Raw genomic sequence first — 23847 nt, 5'->3', positions numbered from 1 at the left:
AACACCATCCATCAGTAAGAACTAAATAGGAACCTATTCTCTTCTAGAGAATTCTTATTTGAGACAGTATTTTAGATAAAGTTATTTCTTTGGTGCTTATTAAGAGGGGATTAGTTATGTGTAAAGCTTTGAGGTCATATATACAATTCTGTTTAAAGAAGATATTTTATTTAAATTTCTGCACAGTGAGAATACACGCAGCTACAAAGGTAGATAAATGAATCCAGTGCATCTTTCTGCTTTTTCCTACAGTACTGCTAAGAGATTCCATTTTATGGGGTGACTGGTGCACAGTGTCTCCAGCAGTAGATTGCCCCTTGTTGTGATCATTTAGTAGATACTGGTATATGCCTGCGTGTCTATGAACATTTGGTTCAGTATATAGCGACTTTAAATATAAATATTCGGAAAAGGGTAAAGTGTCTTTTTTTTTTTTTTGGGTAAAGTGTCTTTTAAGAATATTTTCTTTTGTCCCAAACCAATTAATAGTTTTAATCGTTGCTAAGCTAGGCTTGGAATTTGCACTGAGAATTAATTCCGCAAATTATATTTGGTTCAGCTATGCCTCATCTGTGATAAAAATGACACCAGAGCTCCTCTTCTTTAACATTTAAGGTTTCTTAAGCAAAACAGGATAGAATTCCTGCTGAATAACCAAGAAACAAAATAGAACCCTGCTACTCTCTTTTTTTCTTGGCAGTTTATTCCTTCATAAACCGTTCAACCACACAGAATAGATTGTGAATTGTGTCATTTGAGGGTTTTATTCTGTTTTTGGTGAATACTAAAGTCCTGTGAATAGCTACTGTCTATAGCAGTTACATTTTGGAAGGTTGCCTTTAGTTTCGTTCTTCCACTCATCTCTTAGAAAGGGTTTAAAAATATTTTTATTTTGGGCAGCTTACATCCTGTGGATATGCATTTAAGATGTTTTCAGATTTTCTGGTTAAAATATTTTGAAAGAAGCAAAAATTAAGGGTAATCCGTGTCTCCTGTTAAATTAGACTACTGTGTGCCAGACCACAACATGGAGATGTCCAGACTTTAGACACGTTTCATGGTGGTGCTCCTTATTCCTCTTGTACTTTTGCTTTTGATGTGAGTTCTGGTTTAGGATCCATCCTTTCTAAAAAGGCAAACGTCGGGTTTACCCCCAAAACACTGTAAAAGTAGAGTGTCTCTCAAGAAGTGAAAGCCAATCAGATGGGTTTTGAAGGCTTCGCAGCCTTTCCTGTAAGCACACGACTTCAGAATCCCTGAAGAATACGGTTTTCAGAAAGTTCAAACAGCAAGCACGTCTTCATCATCTCTTCCTCCTCTGTTACGCCTTCACATTATATATTCTCATTGAGAACAGTCAGTTTTGAAAATACATAAAGAGTCTGATTTGATATATTTTTTTTTTAGCTTTGACCATCTAATTCATTAGTCTTTATAAAAATCATAGATTGATGTACTTAAGATCCCCCTTGAGGAGTGGTCTTTGGAAGTGCTATTAGAAGTGGCCATTACCCTTCTCATGTTTTAAATTACCCAGCATTTGAACAGTTGCTGTCACCACTAGAGGTCCCTTAACGTGGTGTGGGGCAACCGTGGGCAGATGTTTACAAATCCGTAAACAGAATTCTATGTATGTTCCTCCTAGCCTTTGTTAAGGAAGCTAGTTGGCATGAAGGGGAGAATACACTTTCTCTGGCTGAAATACTGAGGAGGGTAAATCTTGTGAAGAATTATGCATGTTGTTGTTTCAGATCATGTCCGTTTATCCCTTTTCATGCTCTTGTCTTCACAAAGCAGGCTCAGTGAGAGAGAGCAGAGATTCCCCACTGCTGTAGCATGTGTATTATTTAAGGAAGGGAGTAGAAGCAGGGTAACAGTTGGAAGGGATCAGGCAAGAACTTTAGGAAATGCTCAACTTACGCACGTGCATGTGTGAAACACTTACCAGGACTGTCTTTATTTCCCATTGTTTTTTTTCCGGAGCGGGTAGTGAAATTAGGTAAGATTTTCATGTCTGCCTTTCAGCAAGGAACTCAGAGGTACTCACATGTGTACCTCGTCTTGCAGTACCCTTCTCATTTAAATGATGGGACTCTTCCTTGGAACCTTCCTAAGGGGAGGCTAAGACAGGAGAGGCAGCATGGCTGGACCAGTGAGTTAGTGTGGTCATTTCACAAATTAGCTGTAGTATTGATCCTCTAGGGATAGGCCACATTACTTGGTAGGTTCTAGGTACGTTCTTATATATCGGTGTCAGTGGATGCTCCCTAGTTTTTAAAGGGTTTTTTAACTTAGCCCCTGTGCATTTGCCCACATCATAGGAGCTGTTCAGAATTATTATCAAGAATTGCTGATTATAATATCATGGCTAGTTGGGAGCAGAAACCCATTGCCTCCATGTCACATGGCAAGTGAAGGCAAATTTAGGAATTACTCTGACAATCCCAAGCAAAGCCTCGTTTTGACAGATTGCTCACATTGCATTCCTCCACTTGATTTTTTCCTTGCTTGTTAGTGCAGACCTAAGCATTTGGACATCTCTTATGTAACTGTGGGGTCTGACGTAACCCTAGCACTGAGCAGAGACCACAGGAGGAAGTTGGTTTGGATTTTCACTTCCATATTCTTCTCCATCAAGGAGTTCCGTGATGCTGGTTTGGAAGCCATTCTTTGTTACAGTTTGGTCATGCTGTAAATCCACGTTGGCTCTGAAGTGATAGGCTCCGCTCACTGTATTATAGTAAACATGGCTGGTTTTACATCAGTGACTCTAGTGTATTTTTTCCAGGATGTTCAGGGAAGACATTTCTATGTGGTCCAGAATGAGTAGGTCCACGCAAGATGGACATATTTATTGTCCCACCAGCTGTTATGGAGGTGGCTATGCCTAGTCAGTATGCAGAGTCTTTTCTGAGTATTTTGCCAGTACTATGTCTTTGTTCCTTCAGATTAAAGTAGAAAACAAAAGAATCATGGTCTTCCCTGAGCTTTATGGCCAAGTTATGTTAGACCTTAAACTATTCATGTGACTCTGTCTTCTCAGTGTTTTTTAACACTAGCATAACAAAATTACCCATGGATAATTCAACGGTAATTGGCCATCCTTAGGTCAGCAGAGGGCTCTTTTTTTTTTTTTTTTAACTAGGTTTTTTTTTTATATTTTTATTTATTTGACAGACAGAGATCACAAGTAGGCAGAGAGGCAGACACAGAGAGAGAGAGGAGGAAGCAGGCTCCCCGCATAGCAGAGAGCCCGATGTGGGCCTCGATCCCAGGACCCTGGGATCATGACCTGAGCCGAAGGCAGAGACTTTAACCCACTGAGCCACCCAGGTGCCCCAGCAGAGGGCTCTTTTAACATGAATTTTGGGAATTGTCAGTCCACATACCATGGATAGACTCATGGTTAAGGCTGTGTAAGTGAAGATGCTCGAGTAGGGACCATGGGCAGATCTGTTTGGATTCCCACAGAAAAAGCAGGAATGAAATGTTGGAACCAGTAAATAAAGAGGTAGTGGTCCCAGCTCTCTATTCTCTATTGTTTTAGATAGTTAAGTATGTTTGAGGCATCTAGATGCTTGCTTGAAGTAGGCAGGTTTTCTAGCTGTGTCAGTCCTTAGAACTTCTCTTTTAAAGAAGCCCAGGCTGAGAGAAGTGAACCCTCTTTTTTTTAACTAGGTAAGTTCATGGAGTTCAGGGACTAGGGCCTTTATTCTGTTTTAACCCAAAATAAATTATCTAACACAGTGTGTATGAAAATGGCTTTAGTCTTTTATCATCTTGTCGAGCCAGTTTGCTAAAGCCATAAAAACTGATCATTTTCTTTAAAAAGTTGGATCTTGGATTTCCTGGTGCCAGTTTGCTCTTTGGAAAGCTTTCTTTTCATTTCTTACATTTAGGTGTTATTTCACCTCCATACAAAAATGCACAGCTTTCTGAGACCTTGAGCATAATCGAATTTTTATGCAGGCCCTTTACAGTTGTCAGCAAGCCGATCAGTGAGTCCTCGGCAGGGAGAGCCATCATGATGACCACCCCGCCCCCAACCCCAGCGCGGACAATGTCATGATTACGTTAACAGAATGTGACTGACGTTTTGTGAGTTTCTCTGTCTTCATTAAACTTCTTCACCTTCTCTGAAACCCTCATGCTGCACACTAGCACGGAGCAGCCGTATCCCTCGACCCAGCATGAGTCAGGGGTGCAGCCGTAATACCAGCTGTGAGAGCAGCCGCGATACGAGCCCCGCTCGGGGCTTTCCTCCACTCGGTGAGTACCCGAAGGCGCTGGCTCTCGGAGCAGAGTTCCCTGCCCTGCTCCAAATGCTTTCCCACACACTGCCAGGTGGAATGACCTGCTCTCCCTCCTCTACTGTCCTCGTGATCCTTTCTTCTCTCTTTCCTCTTCCTTAGTTACCCTTTGTTGTCCCCTTCCCCTTCTGCATGCTTCAAGTTTGGCCATTTCCAGTTTTTATATATTGGAGGAAAAAAACACCACTTCACTCTGCTGTTGCCATTTGTGACCACTTGGCTGGCTGGCAAGCCCATCTGCGTGGTCACTTCTAATAGAAGCAGATGCTCAGTGAAAGTGAATTGCTTCTTAAAAGTAGAACGAATCCAAAGTGTGTCTTTTGCCATTGAATTTCGGCAATTTGTTTTTAATTGTACCTGAGGTCAGGCCCTACATGATTCAGTTCAAAGGTGGAGAAAAATAAAATTGCAGTAATGTCTACGAAATGAAATATGCTCAGTTGAGGGGTGATAACATTAAAAAGCTGCATGGATGAAGGTATTGGCTATGCTTTTTTTGTTAAGTGGGTCATTTCAGTGCTTCCTCCTAATGCAAGCCCAAAGTAGCTTTTTTGAAAAACTGCTTATGTGTGCAGCACAATGCACGACTTTACCACGCTTACTGTTAACTGATCAGATATTATCATTCTTCCTGGGCTCACTAAGCTATTGCGAGGCTGTGACCTGATGCCCTCCCAGGACAGAAATTTACAGTATTTGGTTGCCATAAAGTGGTGTTAGTACCGTGTCTCAGGTCACTAGCTAGGTGCCCTTTGGGGCTGCTCATCCACCAACCTTAGTCTGTATAAACAGTGAGAATTTGTATTTTCAGTTTTTAGGATTTGAGAAAAACCGACTGGGAAACCTGTTTCTTTTATGGAATATCATGTTTGCCTTTTCTTCTTAGTTTGAATAGTCTAAAATGGACATATGCCTCTTAGAGTAAATTATTAATTCCTAGAGATCTCTAGGAAAAACACACACTTTCACAAAAAAATACTGTGTATTCTCCAGTAATTGTGTTTCAGTTTTTTGCCATATTAATTGCTGTAAAACTGTGTATTTTGATAAGCATGGCAGGTGGAAATCATTTTAGAATGTTAGGCCTAGGCCTGAAGCTGTTCTGTGGAATTATGCTCTGCAGCAGTCTGTTACTTCTACTTCAGTTATGTAACTGGTCTTTCAGATATGAAAATGGCACTGTGGATGATAGATCAGAAACACACAGTTTTAATAGTTGCCTCTCTCTGCTGCTAATGTCGTATACTTCTTTCTAATATCCCTTTATCCCATCAGTGTCAATAATCAAAATCTAGATAGACATCAATAATCAAAATCTAGATAGACATCCTTATGACCTGTTATCCTGTATGCAGTGAAAACCATGCCAGGTGGGTCCCTTGACATAGTGAGAATAGTCTACCTGATGATCATGAGATCCTGAGTGGGGCACCTCAGCTCGTACACATCAGCTATTCCACAGTGATCTGAAGCATCAGAAAAGAATTCTCAAGTCAGGGGCGGCCATGATGTTTTTTTCCCCACCAAAGGAACTGGTGATTTTTCCTTTTAAGTTAAGGTTCTATATCTCTGCATCCTTGCTGACTATTTGACCTTCTAAACAACCTGTTCTATAAGTGAACGATTCAGTCTATTTATTGGTTATCTGGTCTCTTAGGCAATTCCGGGTTTTTATTTCATATATGTAGTGGTATTTTCGTTATTGTCCATGGAATTGTCCATGGAAGCAGCCTTTGTAATCCAGCATGCGGTCAGTGGACCAGCATACGGTCAGTGGACCAGGCAAGGTGTGCTGAATTCTTGAGCTCCTCACAGAACCCTGAGTATTTGAGTGATCTAGTCTGATTTTCACTTTCTTTGGCGAAATGGATCTGCGTACGGATCTTTCCTGATGACACCCAGAATGATGAAATGTACAGTCGTTCCTACCAGGGCAGAAGATGTGGATGCAGATGTCTCCTCTTCCTAACAAACTACCATTGGCACATGTCTTCTGCTGCGGTCAGGGTCATGGTTAACGACTTCCCAGCTGAATTTTTATGCCATGCCCCCTTTGCCTCCTTGGGTTCAGTCTGTCCATAAAACTTGTATCCAGTGAGAACAAGAGCAGTGCTTTTCTGCATACCGGCACCACTGTGAGCAGGCGCAGCCCCTGTGGCTCCTGTTCACCCTCTGGGACAGGTATTACTGTCACCCTTGTTTATGGATGACAGAACAGAGTCTTACGGAGAATAAGCCACTTTCTCAAGGTCACGCAGCTAGATGGCAGAGCTAGGTTTGAATCCAGTTTGACTTCAAAGCTTGGCTGCTCCCCTGCCTCATTTGAAAGTTTTGATGATTTAGTGTCTTTCATTTGTTCCTCTGAAATGTATTAAATGCTCTCTCTCCAGGCTTAAGCACAAACAAAGTGTCCAGCAGTGTTTCTAAATTGTGATTTCCAGGTTTGGAGTTAAGACCTAGGAATTCATAGATGAGTCCCCGAAGGCAGTCCCCAAGGGAACTCACTGTGCCCTTCAGACAATGTGAAGTTTCCTCATTCTTCCCATTCACTTTAGTAATTGTTTCCCACCTCTTCTATAAATTAGTGAGATTTTGTGTTAGTGTCCCTTTGGATCAATTTATATAGCTAGCCTTCAGTTTGAAATGGGGGGTGTGTGAAAATAATTATGTTTTGGTGATTATATATTGGTATTAGGTTTGCATTTTTATTACAGAGTTATTTTGGACCATTTTCATGGTATGAATATGTGTATGGTTACAGTGACAGCTTTCAAGTGAAAGGAGGGGCTCTGCTGTAAATCAGGCTTTGACATAAATGGGTCCACCTTGGATTCCACTGATGGGTGTTCACTTGAGAACATGACAGAGGACTCATTACATGACGGTTTACTGTAGAATAGTCTGTTGAAACAGAACCAGAGGACAACTTTATAAGGAACCATCAATATTGCTTAAAAGCTATTTTCAGTTTAAACTACTATGGTATTGATAATATTGTACCGTAAATGGTATGCTTCAGTCTTAAAACGTGTTTTGCCAACTTCCTTATGTCAGGAAACTGATTATTTTATATCCGTTTTAGAGATTGCCAGTTATTTTTGTGCATCTTGAGGAGTTAGAAATTTTCCTTTTGCATGCTGGTAAAAATTTGTCCTTGTCCACCAGATTACCTTTGCTGTTTAATGTCACTGATAACCACAGATATGTGCATATTCATAAAGTGGCCTGAGCTTAAAAAAATAAAATTATAGGGGTGCCTGGCTGGTGGTAGAACATGTGACTCTTGATCTCAGGGTCATGAGTTTGAGCCCCATGTTGGATATAGAGATTACCTTATAAAAATCTTTAAAAAAAATTTATATTGAAGAGTTTGAGGTTCAGGTATTTTATGACAAAATGAAAGTATTTACGTGTACAGGATACTGCGCTCTAGTAGCATGTGTGAAAAGTAGCACTGCTGGGTATTGCTTTATGAAACCTTGTGGGTTTTCTATGGTACAGCCACCCTGTTCTTTCCAGAGTCATGAATATAAGCACAACAGTCTTTTGGGTTTTTTTCTGGAGGTAAGGAAAAACCATACTTTGCATGGCACCCTGCTCAATAAATTCATATTTTGAGCCAAGCTATATTTTACAGTTCTTCTGAAAGTAGTTCTATATGCGGACGGAGTTTAGCATAGAATTCCTCAGGTTGCTGAATTAATGGGCTTATGATGAATATTTGCTAATAAAGTAATATTTAACATAGACATATAAATGGGAGTTTACTGGTACCGATCCCTGCCACTGCCAGCACCAGCAGCACCACCACTGTTGCTCCCATCATTTGTTCAGTGCCCGGCACTGCTTTAGGTGCTCTTTGTCTGATCTCTTGCAACTCTCTCCGCTCCCAAGAGGTACCTACCATTTTCAGCACCATTTCCAGTTGAGGAAGCTGAGACACAGAGACTTAGGACTTGGCCGCAGGTCCTCCAGCTGGTTGCATTCAAACCGGGATTTGCCCCCAGCTGCATTACACGGCGGTTGCTCATAACTAGAGTGCTGTGACTGCCTCGCCATGGAAACTCCTTAAACCTGTTACAACCAAATTTCTAGCAGTTAAACAATAAGTTCATTGACATTTGGGATATTCATGGAACAGTAGAGCAAAAATTGGGGGGAACAGAGAATTTCATCTGTTGAGCCCCTTTCTCGTGATTTCATTCTATTTCTGTTCAGATAACATGATGACCTTCTCTGCTTTTGTTTTTGGTGCATGGTTGCATATGCATCACGTACTGATGAGGCGTCCTGTGAGCTGAGTAAACCGTCCATTCTACTGCTGTGCCGCTCGGTATATAGACGGTGCTTTGTGACTCCTGATGTCCTTCATGTTGCATATTTCCATAACGGCTCATTGAGGCTTCGTGGCGTGAATATAAACCTGGAGTCTGAGCCCAGGTGATATCTAAGGAGCACTGCAGAGAGTGCTCCTGTCATGCCTGTGTGTGTGCTAGCCCCTCGAGAGCCAGCAGGCTGCCGTAGAGTTCGGGGATTGGCACTTGCTCTCCATTCATCTCCAGCATCATTTCCTTTCATGAGAAAACATGGCCTCATTGGGAGCAGTCCGTGCATCCCCTTTGGACTATGGCATTTTCTGTCTTGGGTACTTGTGTGTTAATCCTGTGGGTGTTGCCGTTCCTTTTACCTGCAGCCTCTCGACGTCATTCCAGGTCCACTAGTGCCCTCTCCACTGCTGAATCTGTTGGGCAGTCAGGTGAACAAGTGCTAACTGCATGCCTTGGCTTCTTCATATGTTTCAGTTTCACACCCATTTTAGCATTTGTTTCCATCAGTGTCAGCTAGCACTTGGCATGTACACACTTCATGTTTGTTTTCCCCAGCGTGCTTTGATTTTTTTAAGTTGTTGAATGTTTGTGCTTCTGTTAATAGGCCGTAGATGCTTTATAGCCTGTTTGACAACATCATTTCTCCAGTGTTCATGTTTATGTGAAAACGAAACAAAAACATGGGGAGGGGCTTCTTCGCCTCTTTTGACTCTGCCCCTCAGGAGAAGAGCCACCTGAAATAGGTGCCCTGGAAAGTCCCTATGGGGAGAGAGGGGATGGAGGTCACCCGACGGAGTCTTTCATTTCCCAAGGCTTTGCTCCCCAAAAGTGTTGATTTGTGGTGTTAATTATTAGTGTTAGGTTCTAATTACTTGGAGGAACTGTTTAGTTACTAAATGCTCCAACTCCTAGTGTGCATAATCCCATATGTATAAATGTGTATGCTAAAACTTTTATGGAAAAACAAGGTCACGATTCAGATGATCAGGTCAGGCGGCAGGCAGCCTTCGCAACCCATGGTCCCTAAATGTTCCATCCCAGCCTGCTTTAACGATACCAAAAATCCCCTGCTTAGCCATTGGGGCAAAAAGTAAGCATACAGAAATGTTCAGTTTGCTAGATTTAACTGACATCGTTTTTATATGGTAACTACAGTTTTCTTACCTGAGTAAGGCAGACTGTCAATGAGGACAGCTGTCACCAATTCATGGAGTTATTTTCTCCGTCCTTCCTCTAAGCGAAGCGAGCTATGCTTTTCATTACGTACACTCTGATGAGTACAGTCCCCTGAAAATTAGGGGTCAGGCTGAAGGCACAGTCACACATACCCATCTCTTGGGAAATGGAGCTTCATCATAACATCAGAGCAGCAAGTGTAGAACAGACTTTGGTCTGGTGAAAACAAAGCTTGTAACTTTGCTCAGATCCAGACAAACATTTCCCCTTCAGATTTGAAATTCAAATGATCTATGGTACATATCCAGTGATCGGCAGTCACTGTGTATGGCAGAGCTGTATGCTTCGGGGAAGCACAGAATAATTGCATTGTTCTTACAGTTTTAATTTTCTGTCAGAAAAAATCCGTATTATCCCTGGAGCAAGAATTGCTGGCATGAGATATACTTTTTTTTTTAAATTTTTTAAGATTCCTTTTTATTTAAGTTTATGCTGGTAATTTCTAAATGGCTTACAACTGAATTTTCATTTTGTTACTCATAAATCCCTTACTATCTACCCTTTTTTAATGGTAAAAAGACTTGAGCAAAGATCATGTATAAAAGCATATGCACAGCAAATCTCAAATTTACACTTGTTTTGTGTGTCAACTGGTAATATAGATATATATATATAATACATAGGGAGAGATCTAGATATAATTGCTTTGTGGTCTCAGTTTATCTGGCACATTTAATCATCTTTTAAACATAAAGGCTAAGACAGCATACAGTACGACTAACAAGTGCATTAAAAAAGGGGATAGTATCACATATAATTTTTGTTTCTTTATAAAAATTTGTGACTGTATAATGTTTGGTTAGCAGTGTTTAAATTTTTTCCCCTTTTGGTGGTGCTGGGAAGTGTAATTTTTGAAACTGGCATTTTAAAAAAGCTAAGTAACACCTCACTTTTATAGTCCTTGTTTTCTGAAGAACTCTTGCTACATATCTGAGTTTTAAATATATCAGTTTGTAAGAAAGATCAATTCACATAAAACAGATTTAGCTTTCTTTTTATTTTAAATGCGTCATTATGAGAATATGGCTAGTAGAGTTTTTTGGCTTTTGGGTTTTGTTTTATTTATTTATTTATTTATTTATGGTCCAAACAGTGTCTTATTTGTTCACAAAAAGAAAACATTTTTTAATCTTAAAATTTTTCTTCAAAGGTTTTTAAAAATATATTAGCATTTTAAATAAATGTTTGCCAGTAAATACTGTGATACACTTAGGAAGTATAATTTATATGAACTTTCTCCTGTTATAGCTTTAACCTCAGCTCTTCTTAAGGAAGGCTGCTCTCCTGATGATATGGAACTTTTAAAAAGCTAGTCTTCATTGTCCTTGATCCTTAATAGGCTTAAAATAATTGAATTGCTGAAATTTATTTTAGATTCTTTGGATCATGTCCATTTTGTTTACATTTTTAGGCTATCATTTGAAAGTCCTTTGAGGGACTCAGGAAAAATGTATACTGATGTTACCTGAATGGTTAGTGTATTGCAGTGAAGATGCTAGCTTTTTGTGATGCTCATTGAAGAATTTTAATAAACTGATTTTTAAATAACCTTTGGTGACACAGGCATCATAAACAAGTACCAAAAATTGAGCTCAGCTAATGACAGTTAAACAGTCTTGACACGAATGAAAACTTGCAGAGATCAGTCAAATACATTTGTTTCAAATTTTAACTTTTTATTACACATTGCATTAGAACTCTGTTGTCAAACCATGAAGCTTTCTAATTAGTTTGACCAAACATCAGGGCCGCTTGCCTCCAGAGGGAGCACTAACTAGATTAAAAGACTCAGCCCCCAGCCCAGCTCACTTCCATAATAAGTTCCCCTCACTCTCCCATGTCGCAACACTTCAAAAATACAACATCATTAAAGAGCCATTTTAATTATTCAGATGCTTTGTGGCACGAGAGTATTAAATGTGGAACAGGCTAACCTCTGCTGCTGGTAACCAAGTCCAGTTAGAACTGCAAGTGAAGGGTCCTTCAGATTGGCTAGAAACTTTCCAGTGCCTCTGTCCAATAGATGGGAAGAGGCAGGAGCCCTTGCAAAGAACTGAGGAAATTTGAATTAAAGTGACATATCTTTCGGTTTTGTTTTTCTTAAATAGACCGGTTTGGGCTTGGCCAGGCAGGAAGAGGACCTGGCTCTGTGAATGCCATGCGAGTTCTGAGCACGAGTACAGACCTTGAGGCTGCTGTTGCTGATGCTTTGGTAAGAGTCGCAATGTGTATACAATCTCTTGGACTGTTTTCTCTGTCCTAACAGAAAATCGCCTCCCAAATCAGTGTACTCAGTCATCTTGGGCACTCCATAAAATTGTGGAAATACTGGGTAAATTGATATTGTTGGCACTTTGTCTTTAAACTTCTATCCCTGTACATAAGTGAAAATTGGCCCTACAAAAAATACTGACGTCAAGTGTTTTCTTCTGTGCTCCTCAGTATCAAGGAAGTTTTGATGACATTGGACTTATCTGATGTCATTGGGCTCCGTTTTTTATTTTTTTTTCTTTTTCTCCGTGTTTTTTCTTCAGCATTTGCTTTTTTCATCCTCCCGCTTCTCTTGCTTTACAGGCTCTGATGGCATAGCCTAAACATAACATTATAATAGTAGGTAACAGAGTTTGTGGTTGGAAAATCTCACATTGGTTCCATGACCACACTAGCTGTTCCATACGATTTTACCTTCATTTGTTTGTCTTTAAAAATGAGTCATTAAGTCATTATTTAAGGAAACTTTCCTAAATTTTAATGCCGATGAACTCTTAGGATATAAAGCATTGGTGGAATGTGTTTTTGCATCATTATAATGGAGTATCTAAAAAAAACCCCAACAGCAACATAAAGTGATTAGAGGTCCTTAAATTTGTGCTTATAGCAGAACATCCCCTGGTAGAATCAGCTTGTGGTCACATTGCTTTTAAAAGATGCATTTCAGCTGGTAGTGACACTGCCTCTAGCATAATCTGGTTGATGTGCTCAGCATTTAAAATAGATTCTCTTTAGAGCTGTCTGATCCCTGGCCTTGCTGTTTTAAGATATATTGTCTCTCTAAGGAAAACGTATTATAACATCCTGCTTTCAGACCCAGAAGTTTTAAACCCAGCCCCGTTTTTCATCTGATCAAAATGTTACAGTCTGTGGCTAACAGGGATTCTCACTTTCATCCCGTCCTGTGTCGCCCTCATTTATTCTTGCTCAGTCAGATTTCTTTGACAAGCGGCTATGAGCAAGCAGTTTGCCGATGCTCTTCCTGTAAGCAAGGGCCGCCTGGCCAGCTCTATTCAGCAGCCTTCTGTGTAGAAGGGCTTTTTTCCTGGCAGGTACTGGAGTTCAGGATAATTGCACTAACCATGGCTTTGACTTCAGAGTCATGAGCTGGAACAGAACTCTGGGAGGCTATTTTTCCTTCCAAGCTGCAGCACTGAGAATCTGTCTCTTATTTATTCAGAGACCCTATTAGGAGGTCAGAGGGGTGGGAAATGATGGATGTACAAAACCCTTAGTTAAATGGGACTTCCCGTTAAGGCGGGGGGAGTTCCCTCGTTCTTCAAAGAACCACCCAAGGGACTGTGCACAAAGTTCCAGGGGGCAGAGTTGGACTTGAGAACTTGAGCTTGGGCTTTCCTTGACTCGGGCTTTTCTCTGAGCTCTAGCCTTCAGTCCACTCAGGCTGCCCTTCTTACTTTTCATCCAAACTGCTTAGCCTCCCCGAGTGACCTGCTGCAGAGGAGAGAGCACAGGAATGGTACACAGTGTTTGCCTCCCAGGCTAGAAACCCCAGGGGCAGACAGAATCTAGCATAGGAACAGACAGGAGAACTTATGATGACTTTCGGGATATACCTTGGTGGCGTGGGAAGAGTTTTAGCATAGCAGAAAGTGTAGTGAGAACTGGAGCGTGTTGCTCGGCGGCGTAGGAAGGGCTAGGAAATGCCATTGTGGAAGTGTTCTTTGTTATTATTCGCTTGATATGAATTCGCTTGCTAACCTATATTTTTGGTTTGCTAAGATATGTTTTGCTGTACACTTTTGTTGCAAGAACAATCCCTACATATGCTTCTGACATAATTCTCTATGCTTTTTCCCCATCCTTCAATATTTTCCTGCCTACAGCTGTTAGGAGACTCCAGGAGCAAGGTACCAGTGCTTTAACTTTTGTTTTACAACTTCCATTTTTTTCTGTTGCGAGTATATTTCCTTCAGGAGCTAGTGAAAGCAAAAAAGCATGTAGTGCAATGTAGAAATTTTAGCCTGAATTATGATTTTGTCAAGTCTAGTGAAGCTTTTTTTAGCCATGGAATCAGTCCCCTCTCTCATCTGTTTTAGTCTTTGTTTCTTTAATGTCAAGCTCTGCTCCTTTTCCTGTCAGTGTTTTATTTTATTAATCCAGTTTGTGTCTACTCTTAATGTCATTACTATTTCATGAATGGATATATTCAACATCTTTCTTATTTTACAAATCTAGTTTGTGTATATATATCAGACGATCCTATGATTTATAGTTCTAAGAAGGATACTTCTGAGAGTGAAAGGGGGTGCTACCTAACTCATAACTGCCGGGACAAGAGGCATCAGGCAGAACTGTCCCGAGCAAGTTATGGTGGACGGACAAGCCATACATTATTAGAAGATTACATTTGTGAAGGAAAAAAAAAAGACAGAAGAAAATTGTATTTGTATGGTTTTAGCCAATTAACTTTTTTTTTTTTCTTTTAGGGAAAATTGTATTTTTTCAGTTTAATAGCTGTTGCTCTATTATTTATGGATTTAACTTACAGTTTTATATTCAGGGTAAGAGAAAATGAAGGGGGTCTGCAGGAAGCTTATTTGTGTTCGGACCATTTAAACATCCTTTTACTTGCACTGCTATGTCCCTGACATTTCAGTTCCAGACTTTCTTAAGGAAGCATGGATATTCCAACAAATTTTCCCACAGACCCTGCTCAAGATAGAATGCTTTCGATTGCGAAGGGGGCCGACGGGTGGACATGCCTGCAGGGTGGCAGGGGCTGGGCCAGGTTAGTTCACATGTGGCCCCAGCAGGCGTGTGACAGGTAGCCTTGTTGTCATTTCAAAGATGAGGAGAGCAAAGCAGGAAGGTGAGGAGCTTTCTGAAGTTCCTCAGCCAGTCAGCGGCGGCAGGACTGCCACCCGAGTCGGCCTCACTGCGAAGTCCATACACCGTCCTACAGATCACACTCTTCCCTCTCTGCTGTGGACTGCTCTGCCTGTCACTTACTATCCTGACTGGGTGTCTGCTTTTCCGTTTTTATTTCCCTCATCTGTGAGCACAGGAAAGCGCGGTGCGTGCGTGTGTGCGTGCGTGCGTATCTTTTTACCTTTGACTCTGTTGTCGATTCCGTGTGCTGTGACTCACAGTCATCTCACCTTCCCGTGTCTTCCTCCGTCACCCCCACCTTCGTTGCACCTGACAGAAGAAGCCTGTGAGGAGGAGGTACGAGCCGTATGGGATGTACTCTGATGACGACGCCAACAGCGATGCCTCAAGTGTTTGCTCTGAGCGCTCGTACGGCTCCAGGAACGGTGGCATTCCCCATTATCTGCGGCAGACTGAGGACGTGGCGGAAGTTCTCAACCACTGTGCCAGTTCCAACTGGTCAGAAAGGAAAGAAGGGCTCCTAGGCCTGCAGAACTTACTGAAGAGCCAAAGAACACTGAGGTGAGGATGAGAGGCCAAGGCTGTGAGCCAAGTTTTAAGTCCTATATTACACTCAGCTGTGGTTGATGCAGAGTCCCTGTCATTCCTGGAGCCCTCACAGTTCCAGGCACAGGGGCAGGCACTGTGGGTGCTAAGATGACTAAGATGTGGTCTTGGCGTTCCAGAGACTTGGAAATAGTTGGCAAATGCTCTATTAGGTTTATAAAAACATTTGGTTATCCGCAGTTCACATTTATCTGGTAGGTGGTGTTTGAGAAGTCTTGATACAGTGTGCAAGTTAGGGAGAAAATAAAACAACTTGCAGGTTGGTATCGCTCATTATATTTTGGAGTTGTGGGTAAAATCTTAGCAGTCTCAGCCTAAAATTTTATAATATGCACACATACGGCTTATAAATGTGTATAGTAACGAGCTACTAAAATGGAGTACTTTTTTTTTTTTTAAGACTTTATTTATTTATTTGACAGGTAGAGATCACAAGTAGGCAGAGAGGCAGGCAGAGGGAGGGTGAGGAGGAAGCAGGCTCCCTGCTGAGCAGAGAGCCTGATGTGGGGCTTGATCCCAGGACCCTGGGAACGTGACCTGAGCCGAAGGCAGAGGCTTTAACCCACTGAGCCACCCAGTTGCCCCTAAAATGGAGTACTTTTAAGTAGTACCAGTGTTATTACTAGAGTTGATTAGTTTGCTTTTTTCTTTGGTTCTATATTTCACAAATTTTCTAAAATGAGCCTGTATCACACATACTAAAAAAGTATATGTTTATATCATATTTCATCAAATCTGAGGGACCGTTGACACACTGCTATTTTATGTCCCTCTAAGAAGAAATGCTACTTATTAAACCATGGTAGTACTAACATGTCTTTGATTATAAGATGAATCTCAAAATTACAGAGATGTGAAAATGTGAAAAATCCAGTATGTTAGAATCCCTGAAATAATGGATATTATAGTCTTTGGAGAATTTTTCTTAGATAACTTGTGAGAGTGGATCAGTTTATGGTCACAGATAGGCTCTGCACAGCCAAGTGAACCTTGACTAGTGGATCCCTGTGTCGTAAGTGTGCCTGCCCAGTCCTTCCCACTCCATCATGCCCTGTTCGTACCTGTTGAACGCCGATCCCCCCCGAGAAGTCTTGAGAAGTTTTGTTGTGTGCCTTCTGAAATGCACATAGCTTCTGACACTCTAGTGAGCTGTTAGAAACAAAATGAGGATTAAAAAAAAAAAAGACGATGGTTTGTTGAGATGATTATTCCTTAAGACTCTGCTTTATTCTGGTGATCCCAGTTTCTTGATTTTTCTTAGTGTTCACTGAGTATCCATTGAATAGTCTCTAGAAATCTGTTGATTGGCACTGGTCTAACTAGATCTCATAATTAATAATATTAAAGGATCGGGATGCCTTGGTGGCTCGGTTGGTTAATAATCTGCCTTTAGCTCAGGTCATGATCTCAGGGTCCTGGGATCGAGGGCTGCATCAGGCTCCCTGCTCAGTGGGAAGCTTGCTGCTCCCTCTGCTTGTGCACGTGCGCTCTGTCAAATAAATAAAATCTTAAAATAATGTTAAAGAGGGGCACCTGGGTGGCTCAATGGGTTAAAGCCTCTGCCATCAGCTCAGGTCATGATCCCAGGGCCCTGGGCTCGAGCCCCGCATCGGGCTTTCTCCTCTGCAGGGAGACCCCTTCCTCCTCTCTCTCCGCCTGCCTCTCTGCCTGCTTGTGATCTCTGTCAGATAAATAAACAAAATCTTTTAAAAAATAAAATTAAAATAATGTTAAAGGATCATTGAACCAACTGTCTCGTCTGATTACTCAGGGTTGATTTGGGGAAGAGGTGATGACACTTAATCAAGCCTTAAAGGAAAAATGGAATGCAATAGTATAGCCTAGTAAGGGTCAGAATGGCAAAAGGGCACTAAGAGGAAATGAATGTTTGCTGGGTCTTAGCAGTTGTAGGAATGCAGCATTCCCTCCTTTAATCCTCCCTGTGGCCATTTGTTTGATATGCATCTAAATACAACTGAGTAGTTTGTAGCAAAACATATTAAAATCAAGGTCTCTGCTGACTCCAAAGCAGATGCTTTTCCTACACTTTATCCCATTACCGTTCACCTGTGGCAGGTGGAAAACAGACCTCAAATGAGATGAGTGGTATTTAGCTCCAGGCTTTGCCACTTCCGTGTGTGAACTCTGGTAGTCACTCTCTGAGATTCTGTTGCCTCATTTTAAGTTGAGAGTCAAACTGTCATGGTTTTATATTTGTACTTAATTTCATTGTGAATTAAATAAAATGATTCATTTGTGAAAAAAGATTCGCTACATAAGAATTAGTTCTAAAAAAGCTCTTGCTAATCTCAGTGCTGACTCATCATTAAATTCTAAGTTCATTCATTAATTTCCATTTTATTTCTTCTAGTCGAGTAGAATTGAAAAGACTGTGTGAGATCTTCACCCGAATGTTTGCTGACCCTCACAGCAAGGTGAGTCTGGGACTCGTGCCTGCCCACCCCTCCCCCTGCATGCCCACATGAGCCGTATAATATACTACTTAAGAATGAGAGATAATTCCCCACAGCACAGTGTAGACCTTACAGATTTAACACCAGTTTCTGCAGTAGTTTACATTGTATCTTTTAAGAATGACTTTGTGGGAACTTCAGATGTCCTTAAAACATGGAGCAAATAAGCTAAATAAAGTTTGTTTTAAGACATAATGGGGGGAAAAAAGAGTTAATGGAAAGAATCAGATGTAGTCATATTCAGATGCTTTTGGGTAGAATAAAACAACATATTCTAATGCAGTGCCTTTTTTTTTTAACTTAATAGAAGTGAAGAAGATAGTCAAGTATATAATTTTTTTTGTATCCTATGTAGAATTTGTCTATATAGGACAAGATAGAAAAATAGAAGCATTTATGTAATAGATTTATTGAAAAACCAGGTTAAGCTACTTCTCCAAATAGAATTTTGCTATCCTCAAGAACTTGCTGGATGGTGGCCACCTGGCTGACGTCCACATGCCTGGGGTGCAAAGAGAGCACCCAGGAGGGTCCCTGCTGGGAGGAAAACACCCCTGACTATGACCCAGACCCTTTCTAGAAGTGGTGCCGAGAGGGACCCTTTACAGAAGCTTGCTTGCAGTCTGAATTTGAAACAAATACAGTTAGTTTTGGAGGAATCCTAGTTGGATGTTTTTAGAGAAAGAAAATGGGAGGAATTAGTTTATTGGGCAAGTTTAAAGGATGGATAAAGGACAGAAACAGAAGTACAAAAATTGGGAGAACTTTTAAGTCAGTATAAACAAATCTCATGTGTTTGACAGTGCAGGATTTCACGATCTCAGACCACAGTTTTCCTAATAAAAATGGTCTCTTGTAAGTCTTATGGGGAGAAGGAGACCTGTCATGGCCAGCCAGTTATTGTGACCTCTGTTCCTTTCCTGCCCTGTCTTTCTTATTAGAGTCATCAGACATGTTCCATCCAGTCATTCAGCACTCACTGAGTACTTGCTCTGGGCTAGGGACACAGCAAATAACACGTTACCCCTGTTCTTTGAGATGCACATAGAAGCCTGGGAGAATGAGTTGGGGGGGTCCTTTTTTTCTGTGGGGCGGGGGTTGGTGAGAGACTACAGTTCTAGATACTGGTCTTGAAGCATGTCTTAAAATTCCTGTGATGAACCTCACAGCAAGGTTAACATTAACACCATAAGTAGAATCCAAGAAAGGTTGAGTTCTAGGGCCACACAGATACAAAGATACAATTACCATGATTTTTCTCTTAAGATAGTGTTTAAAAGCAGGAAGACTGGGGCGCCCCGGTGCCTCAGTCAGTTGAATGTCTGACTCTTGATCTTGGATTAAGTCTTGAGCACAGGGTCGTGGGTTTGGGCCCTATATTGGGTCCCCCCCCCCACCCCAAAGGGAAGATTTTAAGCATAAGATTCATAAGAGTTAGAGCATAAGGGATGTTAGGTATGGGGCATTGATGAAATTTCTGTTACCTGTTACCTCTAGATTGCTGATTCAGAACCAGAATGTGAGGATAAAGAAGGAAATTTGTTTCCATCAGAAGGCTCTTGTACAGTGAGTTTGGAGGTCTCAGTTTAGTTAATATTTGCTAGCTGCCTTGGAGCTAAGCCAGGAATCCCATAGCAGGGGCTCATGAGTTTTTTTCTGAGCTGTCTCACGGGAGACCCCTGGTGGTTAACAGTTGCTGTGCTACAACTGAGTAGGTGTATAATGGCTCCGTTGTCCCAGTAGAGCATGACTCATTAGCCAAGTAGGGGACACAGTGCTGCTAACCTCTCTGAAATTGGCTCGAGGATAGTCCCCTGTGGACTCTTTTCTCACCTTATTCAGCATTAATGATCGCACAGCAACGTGAGAATTATGTGGACTGTATCTTTTTTATTCTAAGCCATAATTTTTAATAAAGACTATAATGACTTTAATAATATCTTTTTATATTGTATTACTTTATGGTATCTGAATTGGACTACCTCAAAATCTACAATGCACAAAGTTTTTTCCCTCCCTCATCTTGTAGCATTACTTGTTGAATGCTAGATAGTGGACAGTAATAGTACAGAATTATGGTTAAAACGACTTTTTAAATTTTTTTAAGATGAAGGACGGATGGAAGGAAGAGAGGCCTCCAGGATTAAACAAATAACTTTCAGCAAAGTTAATTTCTCTCAGTTCTGAATTTTGAAGGCATATTGAGGGATGGAAGAGTATCAGTATCAGTGTGTAGTCTTTTCTAGGTCTTTTAAGAAACTGCATGAAATGGCTATTAATGCACTGTGGACTAACATGGAGTTTGTTTTGTTGCATGGCCTGGTTTGCTGTGGAATTCACAACAGAGAGTAAGTTCCGATCCTTTTTCCTTTATTTATTTTTTTTTAAATATATTTGTCTTCTCTATATGACCAGTCCATTTTTAATAAAGACTTTGGAGGAAATTATGAATTACACATATGAAACATTTGGTTTTCATTTGTGCCTAGGTTTTCAGTATGTTTTTGGAGACTCTTGTGGATTTTATAATAATTCATAAGGATGACTTGCAAGACTGGCTTTTTGTTCTTCTCACACAATTACTTAAGAAAATGGGAGCAGACTTACTTGGATCTGTGCAGGCAAAGGTTCAGAAGGCTCTAGATGTAACCAGGTAAGATTTTAGGGGCTAGACCGTTTTTTTCCTTTTGAAATATAACTCAAATATTGTCATGTATATTATATTATGTATATTATATAGTATTATATCATGAGATATAACTCAAATATTGAGTATAACTCATATAATGTTGTGTAAGTTTGAAGTATGTAAACCTGACGATTTGAAAACGTGTGTATATTGCTAAATGATTATAACATTACTTAACACTTTCTTCATCTCACATAATTGCCGTTTTTTTGTTGTAGTAGTGGTAAGAACTTTCAGATCTATTCTCTTAGCAACTTTCAAGTATATGATACAGTATTGTTAACTGAAATCACCATTCTGTACTTTAGATCCCCAGAGCTTATTCATGTTGAAACTGGAAGCTTGTATCCCTTAACCAACATCTCTCCATTTTCCCCACCCCATATGCCCTGGCAATCACCATTCTACTCTGCCTCTGTGGATTTTGCTTTTGTGGGGTAGGTGGGTAGCCCAGGATTCCATGTATAAGTCAGATCATGCATTATTTGCTTTTCTCTGTCTGGCTTATTTCACTTAGCATAATGCCCTTAGGGGCCATCCATGTTGTTATGAATGGCAGCAGTTTTCTTTTTTATGACCAAATAATATTTCTTGTGTTTTTTGTGTTGTTTTTTTTTTAAATCCATTCTTCCGTTGACAGACACTTAGGTTGTTTTATATCTTGGCTTTTGTAAATAATGCTACAGTGACCATGAGGTCAGTTATCTCTTCGAGATAGTGGTTTCATTCCCTTTGGATATACACCCAAAAGTGCAGTTACTGGACCATATGATGTTTCTATTTTTAATTTTTGAGGAATCTGAACTATTTTCTGTAGAGGCTGCACCAATTGACATTCTCACCCACAGTGCAGAAGGGTTCTCTTTTTTCCACGCCCTCGCCAACACTTGTTCTTCTTCTCTTTTTGACAGTTGCTAAGGAGGTATGAGGTGATACCTCCTTGTGGTTCTGCTTGGCATTCCCTCATAGTGATGTTGAGCAGTTCATGTATTTGTTGGCCATTTGGACATCCACTTCTGGAAAATGTCTCTCCACATGGGCCAGACCATGCTGATGTTACAAGACTCTCATAGGTGTTACCCATGGTTTTGTCATCTGCTTAAATAAGCACTCTCTGACACAATTTCCACATTCACTTGTTAACATATTTGTTGAAATGTTCCTGCATTACATGAGATGAAATACCCATATCTTCGTTGAGCTGGTATCGTTTTTGTGAACACTCAAGACAAATTAAAAACAAATATTATCAAGACTTGCAAACGGATTCCCTTCTCTTTGAAAGACATTTGAGTATTTATTTACATCCTTCTGAAGACTCTAGCCTTTTTAATACTTCAACTTCTTACAAGTCACACTAGAAATTTTCTAGCACAGGTGAGGTCCCTTTTGTCCGGGTATACTCTCTCTTAGCGTTCAGTGGCTTGGAGATTGCTAACACAGCAGTTGTAACTCTCTGGCTGTTATGAAGAAAGAGAGAAGGTCTGCAGAGACTCAGAGACGTGCGAAAAACTGCGCTGTCATTGTTGAGCGACCTCCAATCTGTTATCTCCACAGTTGCAGGTCCTCAACATACAAGTATTAGAGCTTAAATGACCTCAGAAGATACTTGGCTGTAAGCTCTTCATTGTGATTTGGTAGGAGATGGAAGGTCATGTATCAGATCAGTGAATGTTTAAATGAGTAAACAAATGACTCCAGAGCAGGTAATTACCATCAGTACGGGAGCCTTTGTACAACCCAGTTACTACCTATGGGGCGATGACTGCATATCATGGAATTTCCAAAATGGAAGGACCCTTCCTCATCTTATTAATGAGGGAACGGACTTGACCTGACTTGCCTGGGCCACACTTCGTGTTAGTGGCAGGCTGGGGGCCAGAATCCAGGACTGCTGGTTGTGGCTCCGTTGTCCATTCCTCTGACTGCAGGCTGGTTTGTGGGCAGGCGTCTTCCTCTTCTGTAGGATGGTGTGGATAGTCTTTGTGCTTTTCCTTTCCTCTCTGGCTCCCTCCGCTGCAGGAGCACACACTCACCTGCTGTCATCCCCATGCATGCATCTATTAGAGGTCTGTGACTGCAAACTTGGATTTGTTCTTCTGCACTCTGACGTGAGCTGTTTTCTTTTGGTGCCTGACCCCGTAGATCTGTATCATCTGTGCTGCTACAGAATTTTATTATCCAAATAGCTCTCTTTTGATTTTTTACTGAGCTCATTTTAATATACTGTATTTACAGTAAGCCTTTCAAATGCCATCCCTCCCTTGGTTGAGTAAGTTTAGTGGAATCAGGGAACTTACCTGCATACCAGCATATCAGTGGGTTTGTAAAGGTTCAGCCAGGGCGAGGCTGATCAGCTGATAATAACTGGGTGAAGTAGACAGGAGGGATGGTGATGCGTGGGCCCAGTGGTATCAGATTTCTCAAGAAAGGTCAGAAATATGGATTAATGGGGCACCTGGGTGGCTCAGTTGGTTAAGTGACTGCCTTCAGGTCAAGTTCCAGGATCAAGTCCCCACATCAGGCTCCCAGCTCCATGGGGAGTCTGCGTCTCCCTCTGACCTTCTCCCCTCTCATGCTTTCTCTCTCTCTCAAATAAATAAAATCTTTAAAAAAAAAATGTGCATTAAGGCAACACATTTGAGGTTTTTTGTTTGTTTTTTGTTTTGTTTTTTAATGACACTCTGAAAGCCATATAAAACATTTGTGAGCAAGACTTGGCCTAAAGGTTGCTTCCTTAATGTAGATGAATTTATGAATGGCAAAAGCATTCAGAGTTTTAGGGATGGCAGGAATGTTAAGATTTTACTCCTAAACTTTGCTGATTAAGGAAAAATCTCTTGTTATTTTCCTGGATGCCTCTTCCCTTTAAGAATCCTCTTCTGGAGGGCGCCTGGGTGGCTCAGTGGGTTAAAGCCTCTGCCTTCCTCTTGGGTCATGATCCCAGGGTCCTGGGATCGAGCCCTGCATCCGGCTCCCTACTGGGCAGGGAACCTGCTTCCTCCTCTCTCTCTGCCTGCTTCTCTGCCTACTTGTGATCTATGTCTGTCAAATAAATAAATAAAATCTTAAAAAAAAAAAAA

General features: G+C 41.0%; 1 protein-coding gene across 15 annotated transcripts in view; it reads left to right on the top strand.

The window, feature by feature from the left end:
- CLASP1 (cytoplasmic linker associated protein 1) overlaps positions 1-23847 on the top strand; it is a 268343-nt gene that overhangs the window by 188703 nt on the left and 55793 nt on the right. For 3 of the 15 annotated variants that reach the window (XM_032353916.1, XM_032353915.1, XM_032353919.1), the window contains 6 exons: positions 11983-12086; positions 13990-14013; positions 15312-15556; positions 17973-18036; positions 20421-20423; positions 20565-20728. In XM_032353916.1, the coding sequence (XP_032209807.1) occupies positions 11983-12086; positions 13990-14013; positions 15312-15556; positions 17973-18036; positions 20421-20423; positions 20565-20728 (604 nt within the window). Of the gene's footprint in view, positions 1-4161; positions 4270-11982; positions 12087-13989; positions 14014-15311; positions 15557-17972; positions 18037-19572; positions 19642-20420; positions 20424-20564; positions 20729-23847 lie in introns of all 15 variants that reach the window. The other 12 variants (XM_032353907.1, XM_032353913.1, XM_032353912.1 and 9 more) reach the window with 8 other exon arrangements.

Source organism: Mustela erminea, chromosome 8 (genome assembly GCF_009829155.1).
Source record: "Mustela erminea isolate mMusErm1 chromosome 8, mMusErm1.Pri, whole genome shotgun sequence".
Lineage (NCBI taxonomy): Eukaryota > Metazoa > Chordata > Mammalia > Carnivora > Mustelidae > Mustela > Mustela erminea.
The sequence above is the reverse complement of the archived record's forward strand: the minus strand, read 5'-3'. Positions and strand labels throughout refer to the sequence as shown.